Source organism: Miniopterus schreibersii (assembly GCF_964146895.1).
Source record: "Miniopterus schreibersii genome assembly, chromosome: 5".
In the NCBI taxonomy this organism is placed as follows: Eukaryota; Metazoa; Chordata; class Mammalia; order Chiroptera; family Miniopteridae; genus Miniopterus; species Miniopterus schreibersii.
In genome coordinates this window covers 718,656-731,879 of record NC_138106.1, presented here as the reverse complement: position 1 = coordinate 731,879, position 13,224 = coordinate 718,656, and the positions used below count along the sequence as shown (strand labels likewise).

The 13,224-nt window shown below is 52.8% G+C and overlaps 2 protein-coding genes across 2 annotated transcripts; both read left to right on the top strand.

The window, feature by feature from the left end:
* Positions 1-2,680: 2,680 nt before the first annotated feature.
* On the top strand, positions 2,681-3,002 carry KRTAP7-1 (keratin associated protein 7-1; the record flags this gene model as incomplete). Its single annotated transcript, XM_081137680.1, has 1 exon — positions 2,681-3,002. The coding sequence occupies exon 1, from the start codon at positions 2,739-2,741 to the stop codon at positions 3,000-3,002; it is 264 nt and encodes an 87-aa protein (XP_080993806.1). The 5' UTR covers positions 2,681-2,738.
* Positions 3,003-10,942: 7,940 nt separating this feature from the next.
* Positions 10,943-11,128, top strand: KRTAP8-1 (keratin associated protein 8-1; the record flags this gene model as incomplete). Its single annotated transcript, XM_081138640.1, has 1 exon — positions 10,943-11,128. One exon carries the CDS (start codon positions 10,943-10,945, stop codon positions 11,126-11,128), a length of 186 nt encoding a protein of 61 aa, XP_080994766.1.
* Between the last annotated feature and the right edge of the window lie 2,096 nt (positions 11,129-13,224).

The window sequence follows — 13,224 nt, the reverse complement described above, 5'->3', positions numbered from 1 at the left end:
TGCTCAGAGCAGAACCTGGCACAGGGGAGCCCTCCCTGAATATTTATTACTCATCATATTTAAAGTAGAAACAAGGGTTGAATAACAATCAGATACTGGGCCTGAAATTTTCTTTGGGAAATGCCAAAAGGAGATAGGGAAATGGAAAAAAACAGAAGTATATATGTACACACACACACACATGCACACGCACACACGACATGCACATGCAAGCACACACATATGTATGTGTTGTCCCAAAAAATGCATACACACACTTTGAATAATTATAAAGTCAGTGTTTTTTAAAATTCATTTCATTTTGAAAATTGAGCCATCAGCTGTTAAAGTGTGTATACATTTTTTTTGGAATATATATAAATTAATTAACTTTTTCTTATTTGTGGGTAAGAAATGTGTAGGCCAGTGCAGGTGGGTTTACCTCTGGACAACACCTGGCCACGTGGCTGTCCTTCCCTCAGCATTCAGGAGTGTCCTGGAAAAATCCAACAGAGCACACTGGGTGATGGTCCCCATCCGTCACCAGGCAGCAGGAAACAGGCCACTGGTGACGGACGCTGAGCACGCCTGCCAGTGGACAAAGCAGATACGAGGCTCCAGGCCATTTCCCAGCCAGGCAAAGACAGATTCCTCGAAATCTCATAAAGAGTCGCCTGAAAATATCGGGATGATTTATTACTCTGGAGAATCACCGAGATACAAATTAAAAATACAGATTTCCAGAATTTCATGGGGGTAGTCGGAGAGGACAGAGCTGTGGAAATTAGAATTTCAAGCACGTTCTTTGTTTTTCCCAATTTCTTCAGGGCCTCTGCCTGCCTGTGGGAACCGTCCTGCAGCTCAGACGAGCCGATTACCACTGCCCCCTGGTGGCAGGAGGTGCAAATTACAGGTTCAAACAGGATGACTTGGTGGCATCAGTGGTGACACTTCCCCGGCAACCATCCAATTAAACAAGGGCGCGACCTCTGCCCTCTCCTACCCTCAGGCATCTTTTTGAGTTTTACGGATCAGCTTATGTACGTAGAGGTTGCGTAACCTGCACCCTTGAGGACACAGCCTCTTATCATTTTAATTCATTCCTTTTGAAAATAGACCATATCTTTAATTAATTAATTTTTAATTCTCACCCAAGGATACTTTTTCCATCGATTTTTCAAACAGAGAGTGGAAGGGACAGGGGGATGGGGGTGGAAAGAGAGAGAGAAACATCGATGTGAGAGAGACACATTGATTGGTTGCCTTCCACACGCACCCCACCTGGGGCAGGGGATCGAACCTGCAACCCAGGTACGTGCCGTTGACCAGGAATCGAACCCTTAACCCTCTGGTGTGCAGGCTGATGGTCTAAACACTGAGCCACACCGAGCAGGGCCAGACCTTCTCTTTTGATTCTCTCCAACTATAAACTCACCACAAGGAATCGGTTTGTAGAATAAAAGAAACCATGTCCACTGACATAAGTGATCTGTCGGGTAGCTCCCCTGGCAGGGAGCCCCAGGGAGGCGGGAGCTTAGCAAAGAGCGATATCCGACCGGAATAGTTAGCTTCGCCTGTTAGGCTCTGTGACCCCCCATCAAGGGGCAGTAACCATCAGGAGCTGGTGTCCAGGGAGTTTTCATTTCCTACTTCCGGAGAATCCAGGTGCTTATGTCCCTGAAGTTGTTTTCTAGGCATTTCATTTGGAATATTTTTAGCTTTGCTGAGCTCAGTCTGGTTTACCTTTGTCCTGCGATGTGGCCACACAGGGCCAAGTGTGAGCAGAGGTAGGTGCTGCATCCTAAACGTAGCTAGTGTTTCGTAGTAAATCACAGTGGCAACCGGGCGTGTGTTACTAGGAGTCAGTGAGAAACCAGCCGGGCGTAATGCGGCTTTGAAACTAAGCCCCCACCACTCAGCCCGTGTGGCATCTCCGCAGCAGGACAAGCCTGGCAGAGTTCACGGTGATTTACAGCCGAGGACTGTATGTTCTCCATGAAAAAAAAAAAAAAAGCGTGTCAACAAGCATGCTCATAAATGAAACACAGGAAAATGACTGGTTGGCTGTTCACAGCCGTCTTGTTATTGGGTGTTCTTGTAGCCTCTGCAAAAAGACTCCTGATGGATTTGCGTTGCGATGTTTTAAAATTTTTAAAAAGTATCATTGAGGTGAAATTTGCAGAACATAAAGTGAGCTATTTCAAAGGGAGCCATCAGCAGCAGTTAGTCCATCCACAGTGTTTTTGCAGTCGCCACCGTGACTTCCAAATAACTGGAGCGGCGATTGCTTTCTGCAGAGAAACTCCGTGCCCACACGGTTGGCAGGCAGAGTTTTTGAGTAATATGTGGAGAGAACGTCAAGAAGCCACAGAGGTGTTTACATTGTTGCTGAAGCTCTTTTAGGAGGTTACAGTGGGGATTCAAAGAGTCTTGCGATGCCTTCGGAGCAGCAGTTAAACCGTGGACACTGATGAAAAGAATCCAGCTGTGGGGCGGGCAGCCTGGGGCCTGATGACTGGACACATTCCTTCGCAAACAAAGAAGCCGACAAAAATGTGGGCAACGAGTCTGTGGGCTGCTTTATGTGCATTTATTAGCAAACGCTGGAGTTATTTATGCAGATTAATGGGCAGCTGTCTGGCCCCGCGTGCCCAGCCCACCAGGCTGAGGTATAAAAAGCCCTGTGCAGGAGGAGAGCTTCATTCCCACTCGGTACCTTACTCTTCGCTGTCCATCCAGCCCCCTCCGCTCCTGCCACCATGACCCGCTTCTTCTGCTGCGGAAACTACTTCCCCGGCTACCCTTGCTACGGAACCAACTTCCACGGGACCTACCGAGCCACCCCCCTGAACTGCGTCGTGCCCCTGGGCTCCCCCCTGAGCTATGGCTTCGGCTGCACCGGCTACGGCTCCCTGGGCTACAGCTTCGGTGGCAGCAACTTCGGCAACCTGGGCTGCGGCTACGGCGGCAGCTTCTACAGGCCCTGGGGCTCGGGCTCGGGCTTCGGCTACAGCACCTACTGAAGGGCCCGGGCTCTGGAGGCGCTGGGATGCGGCAGGACCCGAAGGGCAACGACGGTCCTCCCGCCTCCAGGCGCCGGGCAGATGCCTCTTCCGTCTCCTCGCTGACTTCCCGCTGACATCTGGTCTTCCGTGCGGGCCACCCAGGCGCCCGACGCTGGGCTGACACCTCCCACGAAGACAGGAGGACGCCTTTCTCCGATGCACCCGACTTTTAGCAGCAAAGCAAGTCGCTGGCCTCTTTCGGGTGCTCTGCTCCTGTACGTTTCCTTCTGCACGCACGTCCACGCATCACAGACCGGGCGTGGGTCGGAGGGGTCCCCTGTCCGTCTCTTAATAAATCTAATTTATTCAGCACCAACGTCTTTGTTTTGGTTGTTTCTTTACTCTGCGTTTGTGCTTTGGACCTCGGCAACCAGCGTCCCCCCGTAATGGTCGGCTCGAACCAAACCTCATTCCGATTTCAGACTGTACGGGGGGGGGGGGTGCCTCACATCTTGTCATTTTTTTTTGGAGATTTCAATTTTTTAAAATTTCATTAAAACATCGTAAATTTTCCCTGGCTGGTGTGCTCAGTGGTTAGTGTCGGCCTGCACACCGAAGGGTCTCTGGTTTGCTTCTTGGTCAAGGGCATGCCCCTGGGTTGCAGGTTTGATCCCCGTGTGGGAGGCAACCCATCGGTGTGTCTGTCTCACATCCATGTTTCTCTCTCTCTCCCCTCCCCTCCCCCTTCCCTCCCTTCCACTCTCATTAAAAATCAATGGAGCCCGGCCGGCATGTCTCAGGAGTTGAGTGAGCATCGACTGGGATCCAGATTGGGGTTCGGTTTCGGGTCAGGGCACAGGCCCGGGTTGCAGGCTCGATCCCCAGTCGGGGGCGTGCAGGAGGCGGCCGATCCATGACTCTCTCATCATTGATGTTTCTCTCTCTCCCTCTCCCTTCCTCTCTCTGAAAGCAATAAAGATATATAAAAAAAAAATCAATGGAAAAAATATCCTCAGGTGAGGATTTACAACAACAACAAAAGTCCTAAATTTAATGCTGATTATAAACAGGCACGGTTTTCAGCTGTTAAGCGCTAAGAAAGTTCGTTTCCTCTCGTTAGTGACAGTTCCCTTTTGGTTCTTTCGCCTGTTCCTACGGTCGATAGAGCTCAGCTCTAGAGAGGTGTGAACCCACCGAATGTTGGGAGAGTTTAACTAAAGGAGCTCGGTTGGGAACCTCTGTGTTTAGGGGTTTCCAAGATCCGGTCAATAAAGGGAAGACGGCAGCTGATGACACAGTGTTTCGCCCTCTGGGTGTGCGCGGAGCAGCATCAGAACAATGTTGCCTCCAAGGCCCTGGCAGTGATACATAGTTGGCACTTAGAGATACTTCTCGTCTCACTTCCTGGGGGATCTGTGCTTTATCGAAGCAAAATCCTCTATGTTGGCGTTAAAGCTAATTTGTTCATGGATGAAATACTCATCGCACCCCGACTGTTCCAGAGAGATGCTCAACAACTGTTCCAGGCTTGTAACTGCTTCACGGGCCCAGCATGTTGGAAAATCTCGCTCATGTGCGTGTGGAGTGCGACCGGGCTCCGGCCACGGGGTTAAGAACCTGGGGCCTGTAAACTCCATGACAGAGACTCCGCGGCCTGCGGCGCCGACGACCCGCGGGAGGCGCTCATTCAACAGATGCTGGCCAGTAGCACAGGCTGGCACCGTCCTGAGATTCCGGGACAGGGAGAGAAATAATCCTGGCCCTCGAAAGTTAAATACATGGTGTTTAATATTTGTTTCGTGTTGTTTTGTTAATCGTCACCTGAGGATATTTTTTTCCATTGATTTATGGAGAGAGCGGGAGGGAGGCGGTGGAGAGAGAAATTCAGGGAGAGAGAGAGAGAGACGGCAATTGGTTGCCGCCCGCACGTGCCCCAAGCCGGCCCGGGGATCGAGCCTGCAACCGAGGTACATACTCTTGACTGGACTTGAACCCGGGGCCCTTCAGTCCCTCCGTGGGCTGATGTTCTAACCACTGAACCACACCGGCCAGGGCTCACTCTTGATTTTTAAAAAGTGGACAAAATGGTATTATTTTCAGCAGAAAGAGAAAAAGGGTTTAAAAAATTATTTTCCTATACTTTTGTTCTACTTTTCATTGCTCTTTGTACGAAAACATTTTTATTGCTATTTTATTCCCATGGAGGGTAGAGGGAAAGCCCTTGAAAGTGCAGAGGGGAGTTCCTGGGGGTGAGTGGAAACGCCGCTCGCCTCTGAGGCCCGTCGGACGGGGCCCTCTCAGCATCTCCCGACCAACCCCTCACGGCCCCGGCTACCGTCGTCTCTAAAAACGCCCTCTTCTCAGGCACCAGCTCCTTTTCAGCGACGTGCTCTGGGCTCTGGCGCTGGTGTTGGCGATGGGCATCTGTACGGCTGTGACTGTTCCTTCTCCTCTCTCCGGCCGCCCTTCCCTCGCGGCAGCCTGTTTGTCCTGCTTGTCGGCTGCGCCCCCTTCCCACGCCCGGGGCCCGGCGTCACCACTTCAGAGTCCTTAAGACTTTCCCAGTGAACAACCTTACATTTTAAGCTAGAGAAATCTTGGGGACATAGGTCCTAATTTTTTAAAATTTATTTTTTATAGCCTTTATTTATTTATTTATTTATTTATTTATTTATTCTTATTTTTTAAAATATATCTTTATTGATTTCAGAGAGAGGAAAGGAGGGGGAGAGAGAGAGAGAGAAACATCAATGATGAGAGAGTCATTGATCAGCTGCCTAAGCCCATAACCCGGGCATGTGCCCTGACCGGGAATCGAACCCCGATCTCCTGGATCCTAGGTCAGTGCTCAACTGCTGAGCCACGCCTGGCCAGGCATATTATTATTTTTTTAAAAAACTATGTTTTTGTTGATTTCAGTGATAGGAAGAGAGAGGGAGAGAGAGAAACATCAATGATGAGAGTCATTGATCTGCCTCCTGCAGGCCCCCGACTGGGTATCGAACCCACAACCGGGGCATGTGCCCTGACTGGGAATCGAACTGTGACCTCCTGGTTCATGGGTTGACGCTCAACCACTAAGCTACACCGGCCGGCTTACATTTTTAGATGTAAATTTATTTATTTTTATATTAAGTTCATGGTCAGCAAAGACTCTGAAGACAATGCTTCCAGGAGACGGAGTTTGCCATCGCTTGTTCCTTGGCAGTAATAGGAAGCATTACTTTCAAGGTCATCAGAAGGACATGACCCCAGGCCTTCCAAAGGGCACCGGAAGGGCGAGTAAGACTCCTCTCCGCACCAGGAAACAGGAGGCCGCCTTTCTCCCCCTTGGCTCCTCCAGCGGCTCAGGCGGTGGGGCTGTGCCAGGTCCGCACACTTTCAGGGGCGGGTCTCACCCCGGGTCACGCGGAGCAGAGCCCGGCTCCTCCGATCGGCTCCTCCGATCGGCACCCCGAGCGCAGAGGGAGGTGCTGACGTTGCCCCCACGCCCACCAGGGATCAAAAGCTGCCGCAGAAACGTGCCTGCCCTGGGACTGCTGCTTCGTGGAGGCTGTGAGGCTCACGGGGAGTTTCTGACGGGGCCGGCGAGCCTGTTGTGCGTAGGGCATTGTTGTGGTATCCTATTATTTTTCAAGAAAACCACATGGGTTCTACATCAAATAGCCAACTTCAGTAATTAGGGGCTGGCTCTGATAATTAACCGCGAAGCCTCGCAAACATGGCTGAGCCCCAAACGCGATGAGAAAGCAAGTCGCTGGAGTTGTGTCTCAGGGGAGCCCCGGGACTCGGTCAGCAGGTTCTGGCCGGCACTTGGGTAGAGTGCCGGCCAGTCACATCGCACGGCACTGAGCTTGACTTTGGCATATTTTCGACCTAGATTTATGGACATTTTGGGTCAGATAGGTTTGTGTTGGGGGAGTGGAGAGGGGGAGGGGGCCGTCCTGTGCTTTCGGGGGGTTTGGCAGCCCCCGGCCTATCTACACCCATCCGATGTGAACAGCATCCCCGAGTCATGACGAACAAAAATGCCTCCCGACGTCGCCGGCGGCCCCTGGGCGCAAAGTTGCCGGTGACAATATCATGTCAACTCTGGTTGTCGGGCCTGCGAAGGAGCCGTCTGCTTTCTCTCCTCCGGTTTTAAGCTGTGGGTTTGTTGAAGACGACACCCCTCCAGGACACGCAGCCTTCTCGGGGCGACAAAGCCCCACCTTCACCAGGACGCCAGATCCCTCAGCCCCACCCCAGACCCATGACTCAGAGCCTGACGCTCAGAAATGTGCATTTAAACAAGTATCTGGAACCGTTCCTTTTAAAAGAAAATATGTTTTTATTGATTTTTTTTTAGAGACAGAGGAAGGAGAGGGAGAGAGAAACATTGATGGGCTGCGTCCTGCGCGCCCCTCCTGGGGATCGAGCCCACAACCCGGGCCTGAACCACGACCTCGTGGCCCAGGGATGAAGCGCGGCCACTGGGCAGCGCGGCTGGGCCCGGGCGAGTCTTGCGCAGGCTAAACTTCTGAAACTCTTGTAGGGCTTTCACTGCGTCTCACCGGGGATCCCACCACGGCCTCTGGTTTGTCCCAGGACAGCGGCTGGGAGCACGTCCGTGTGTCTTAGCAGGCGCGTAGCACAGCCAGCAAGGAGCTCCCGTGGCCAGCTAGGCCGACCAAACGCGGGCGGGAGGGAGGGAGGGACGGAGGGACGGAGGGAGGGCGGGATCGTAATCTCGGCTCATCAGCGATTCTGAGGCTCGGCTCACAGACGGTTAAGCCGGTGAGTCCCAGGAAGCCAATTGACTTTATTTTACAGTTGAATGACTTGGGGCCAGAAAAGTGATTTCCTTAAATCCTCACATAAGTGAGTGGCCAAGCGAGGTTTACAGTTTTCATTCATCCACTTATTCATCCGACTGATCGTGATTGAAGGTCTATGTTACGCTCAGCGGGGAGCCCGGCATGGAGGCTTCGCTGTTTCGCTGACGCGGGCGAGTCAGGAGGCGGGATCGGCCACACAGACAAGGTGGGACGAAGGGCGACCCCGAGCGATGGGTCCCGGTCACACCAGGTGGGCCTGAGCCGGTGGGGGGGGGGGCAGGAGGGCCTCCCAGGGGACGGACCGAGCTGGTCTCTGAAGGTCGTCAGCCCCCAGGAGGAGCTGATGAGAAAAGAAAATTCCAGGTGGACACAGGGCGAGCCTCAGGCTTCAGGGCGAGAAGCAGCTGAAAGTCCGTCGGCGGAGCTTCAGCAGAGTGAGTCAGGGGCTTTTAGTTCAGTTTAAAGATTAAAAAATATTTTCCCGGCCCAGCCGGGCGTGGCTCAGCGGTTGAGCGTTGACCTGGGATCCAGGCGATCGGGGTTCGGTTCCCCGTCAGGGCACATGCCCGGGTTGCGGGCTCAACCAATGACTCATCATTGATGTTTCTCTCTCTCTCTCTCCCTCTCCTTTCCTCTCTCTGAAATCAATAAAGACATATTTAAAAAAAAAAATAAATTTTTCCCCTACAAGCCATGGGGAGCTACTGAGTCTGTGTCTGTGTCCCCGGGTGGGTTCTGTGAACACTGGGGCTGGGGAAGCAGACGTGCGGAGGGAAATGTCACCGGGTTAGTTTTGAGGCCCATAAATCGGTGGCTGGAATTAGGTGGGTGTCAGGCTGGATGAGGGGAGCCCCCAGAGTTGCTCACTCTGAACCCCTGAAACCTGTGAATATGTTTCTTTTTTTTTTAATTGACTTTTTTTTAGAGCGAGGGGAAGGGGGAGAGAGAGAGAGAAACATCGAGGAGAGAGAAACGTCTGTCGGCCGCCTCCTGCAGGCCCCCGACTAGGGATCGAGCCCGCAACCCGGGCCTGCACCCCAACCGGGAATCGAACCCCGATCCCCTGGATTCTAGGTCGATGCTCCACCGCTCGGCCGTCAGCCGGGCATCTACTAATTATATTTTTAATGACTGGTTGATAAATAATGTTTTCCCCTTAAATATTCCTCTGTTAGGACCTCCTGTAGAATTTCTAGACAAAACTCAGAACTGTAAGTGGCGTTTCAGTTTTTAAAAGACGTTATATTTTAATGTTTAATCGCGGTTACTGCTCAGACGCAGAGCTGGGCTTGTCGCCCTGGGGCCAAGGCGAGGCTCCCGGGCTGTGGGCAGGTGGGGGGAGCTCGTGCAGACGGAGCCTCGTAATTGCACTTGGGCATCCGCTCAAATCTCTTTTCCTTTATCTCGGGCAGTGTTATTTTTGTTTAATTATTTTCTTGTGCCAACGTTATCAGCGTTTTTCTCTGTGAGGCAGGGCAATGTGAGGACAGTAGAAACACCACGTCAAGCATTCCTCGGTTTTCAGGGCTGGACCGCTGTTGGATTTTTTGTGCTTCAGGGGCGGAGCCTGTTTGAACCCCGAGTGACTCGGCTGGAAGTCACAGGGAGCGTCGGGGTTTAGATGCCGAGTCACCCGGCGGCCACACAGCTTTGTGGGCAGGGAGGGTGCTGGGCAGCCCTGTGTGTCCTCAGAGCTGCCTCCGCCGTAATTAAGCTGTTAGTGGTCACAATGCCGCCATCATTTTGTTTTTTCGCGCGTCTCACCTTGTCCTGGGACTGAACCTGGGACCTCTGGGTGCTCCCAGAAATTCACGTCGTAGCCGCTGTAACAGGCAGGAAAGTCACCTCCGAGGCCGGAGGTCAAGGCGGGGGGCTAGCGTGAAAACACGGCCGTTCTGCGCCCCCTAAGCGACGCCTGAGAGCTGCGCACCCGCCTCTCTCTGCCTCCTCTGTCGTGTTTTCTGAAAGTTCCTGGCTAAGGCCACGCCAGGGACCTCGCTGCGGGTGTCTGAGGGTCATTTACTGGGTCGCGCGCGGCCCAGGTGAGTTTCGATCGGTCTCGCTGGCCCTTTACGTCACACTTGAGAATTCATTTCTGTTTAGAGAGGAATGACCTTCGTTCCCTCTCTGGGGCCGTGTGGTCATTCTAAGCGTAAAATAATGTTGATTTAATATTGTTACCCGGCCCTTTGCGAGATCATCAGATTTGACAGATGATCTAGTTTTTTTGGCCTCATAGGAAAAAACATGTACATTTTAGGGTAAAATTCCCCATTCGATTTTCTGTTTTTTATGTTATTATTTTCAACATTTATGTCAAAAAGTGTATCAGACCAACAAATCATAGTTGTTCGACAATTCGTTTCTAGGATCAGTTCACAAATTCCTTTTTTTAATTTCTTTTTTTTTTTTTTTTTTTACAATTATAAGATTAGTAGTCCGGGCAGTGGTCTCCGGGCCGTGGTCTAGAAATGTGATATTAGAGATAATTCGGGGGAGGCCTATAATTCACGTAAAATGTTTAACCAGTTTTCTAAACAGGGTGACTACAAGCAGACACGAAATAAAAGAGCCTTTCCAATGAGCCCCATTGCATTGGTCTTGCTGCCCCAAAGAGAATTCTCTAATCCAGTAACCCTAATACCTCGATTCTGGGGCGGCCTCACTGAGTATTTACGATTTCATTCATGAATTTATTCGGCACGTACTAATGGAATTCCATCTGCATGTCCCTGTGGAAATTCAGGGAGCAAGCGGGCGGAGCAGCCGTTCGACCTCAGGCCGTTTCTGGGTGTTTCGCAGCCTGATCCGGGGGCACCGCGGTCCCCGCACAGGTTCGCGCCTCGGTCCGGTCTCCACGTCCCAGGGCTTTGAAGTCCCCGCCCTGCCTTTTTTAGGGAAGGGACACACTGTGTTGGAAGGACTCCTACCCAGAGAGCTTACTTAGCAACTGTAAAGACTTCTTAGGCAAGAGTAAAACAAGTTAATGAGCTTTTTTGGGGATGCAAATTGATGTCAAGAATGAAAATGAAGGCCTTGTGCTGTGGGCCACGCCCCTCGGCCCCGTATATAAGGGAAGCGGGGAGGCCGGGAGCCAGCACACCCGGCACAGGCCTCCCCTGCACCCTCCGCTCCGACAGCATGAACTGCGGCAACTTCTCCGGCACCGTCTTCCCCGGCTGCTACTGGGGCAGCTACGGCTACCCCCTGGGCTACAGCGTGGGCTGTGGCTTTGGCAGCACCTACTCCCCCGTGGGCTACGGCTGTGGCTACGGCTACGGCGGGTGCCTCAGCTACCGGAGGTACTGGCCCTACGCCCTGTACTGAGGGCCCGGCCCCGGGGCTCAGAGCCCCCCACCCGCTCCGGCCCCCGCCGCTCGGCCGCTGACCGGTCCCTGCCCTTCAGACCTCGCCCAGAACCCCGGAGAAGACGATGGAAACCACAGGCCTCCTCCGGTTATCTGCCCGGGTGACCTGAGGGGACGTGTCCAGGAACTTGACACCCAGACCTGTGTTACCTTTGGATTTCCCCCCGTCCTCACGACCCCCGTCGCCTCGAGCGGCGGACGGGCCTGTCGAATTCTCAATAAACCTGTCTGACTGCGCGTAACACCCCCGCCTGAGTGGGTTTCCTTTCTGGTCGGCGCACACGCTCTGCTGCGTGGAGTGGGGGGGGGTGAGTGGATGTCTTTTTCTCACGTGCTGTTAGAAGCGAAGAATCCTCGGTGTGATCGGCAGGCGGGGGGGGGGGGGCGCTCGGGCTGAGAAGACAGACGTTTGCCTTAACCGTCCCGGAATCCTGCGGCGTCCGCGCCAACCCTGCGCCCGCGGTACAGGGTTCACTGCCAGGTGTCCCCCTCCCCGGGCCACTCCCCCCTCCTCAGGAGAACCTGACGTCGGGGCTTTTCGGGTTGTTTGCACATCAGCGCAGACGACGTCCACCCTGTTCCCTCCCAAATCCGTGTCCCCTGTGTAAGGAGTCGGGTGATAGGACAGCAACAGACGCGCTGCAGGAACCTGAGGGTCGTGGTCTTTTGGGGACGGGACAAGTCCCGGCTCTCGCACCGCCGGAGGCGTTTCCCTTTCGGCTCCACAGCACCGGGTTAGACACAATGGTGGAAACTCCTTAATCTTTGTAGAAACTGTTCCCGAAGCTACGTCAGCCGTTCTCTGGGTTCCTTCAGGGCCGAGGCCCGTATTTCTTTTACAAGCCGAATAAAGAACGTCGCAGCCCCCCCCCCCCCAACACTTTAGGCAGCGAGGAGAGGATTTGGCTCCGCAGCTTCTCTATGGAGCCTCTGCCTGCGGTTTACTGCGTACGACCCACCTCACAGGCAGAAACGGGGAGGCCCTTTGGACAGTTCATTCCAGGATAGAGCATTTTCCCCACCTTGTTATGCCCAATAGTTATATATATATTTTTAAAGCATCCTGTGCATGGATGTACTTAGCAGATCCTTTCCCGGTAGACCCTTGGTGCAGCCCCTGGAAGCTCCCGTTTGAAACTCTCTGGCTTATGCCTCAGGCTGAATGTGACTTAACCGACCTCGCGGGGGGACCAGGACAGGGCTGCGCAGGAATGAGAGGTAACTGGGCCCAGAAGGCGTCCAGCTGGCTCCTGGATGACGACTGAATCTGCTTGCACAGACCCGGAGAGAGTCTAATCCAGGGTCCCCGCGGCTGTGCTGTGCAGAGCCCCCCAGGCAGCCTCACCCCGGGGAATTCTCACGGGCGTGTCTGAAGTGTGGTCCAGAAACCTCAGTGTTTTTCCAGCTTAACCGCAGTATAACTGACAAATTAAAGATTGTATGTCTCAGGTGTGCAGCAGGGTCATCTGATAGGTGTGCACCTTATGACACGACCACCACGAACGAGCGAAGGGACGTACCCAGCACCTCGTCCAGTGACCTTTGCTTCAGGTGCGTGAAAAGGTGCCACCCTCGCCAGTCATTAGGGAAACACAAGCCAAAACCCCGACGAGTGATTGCCTCACACCTGGCAGACTGGCCTTGATTAAAAAAGGCAAGACGGAACACGTGCTGGCGAGGAGGCGGGGAAAGGGGAGCCCTCCTCCCGCATTGTTGGTGGGAATGCAAATTGGGTTCAGCCACTTACAGGATCAGTAGGAGGGTTCTCAGAAAATTAAAGGCAGGTCTGTTCTCGGATCGAGTGACCCCTCTTCTGGGCTCGTGCCTGAAGGAAATGAAGAGATATCTGCTCCCCCGCTCACAACAGGCAAGGCATGGAGACGACCTGAGGGTCCACAGACAGACATGTGGCTAAGAGAGATGTGGTACAGACACAGTGGAATAGTATTAAATTATAACGTTTTTAAAATAAAAAAAATTAAAAATTATTTTAATTTATAATAATTTATAATTATTTTTAAAAAAGGAAATCATGTCACTTGCAACAACATGGAT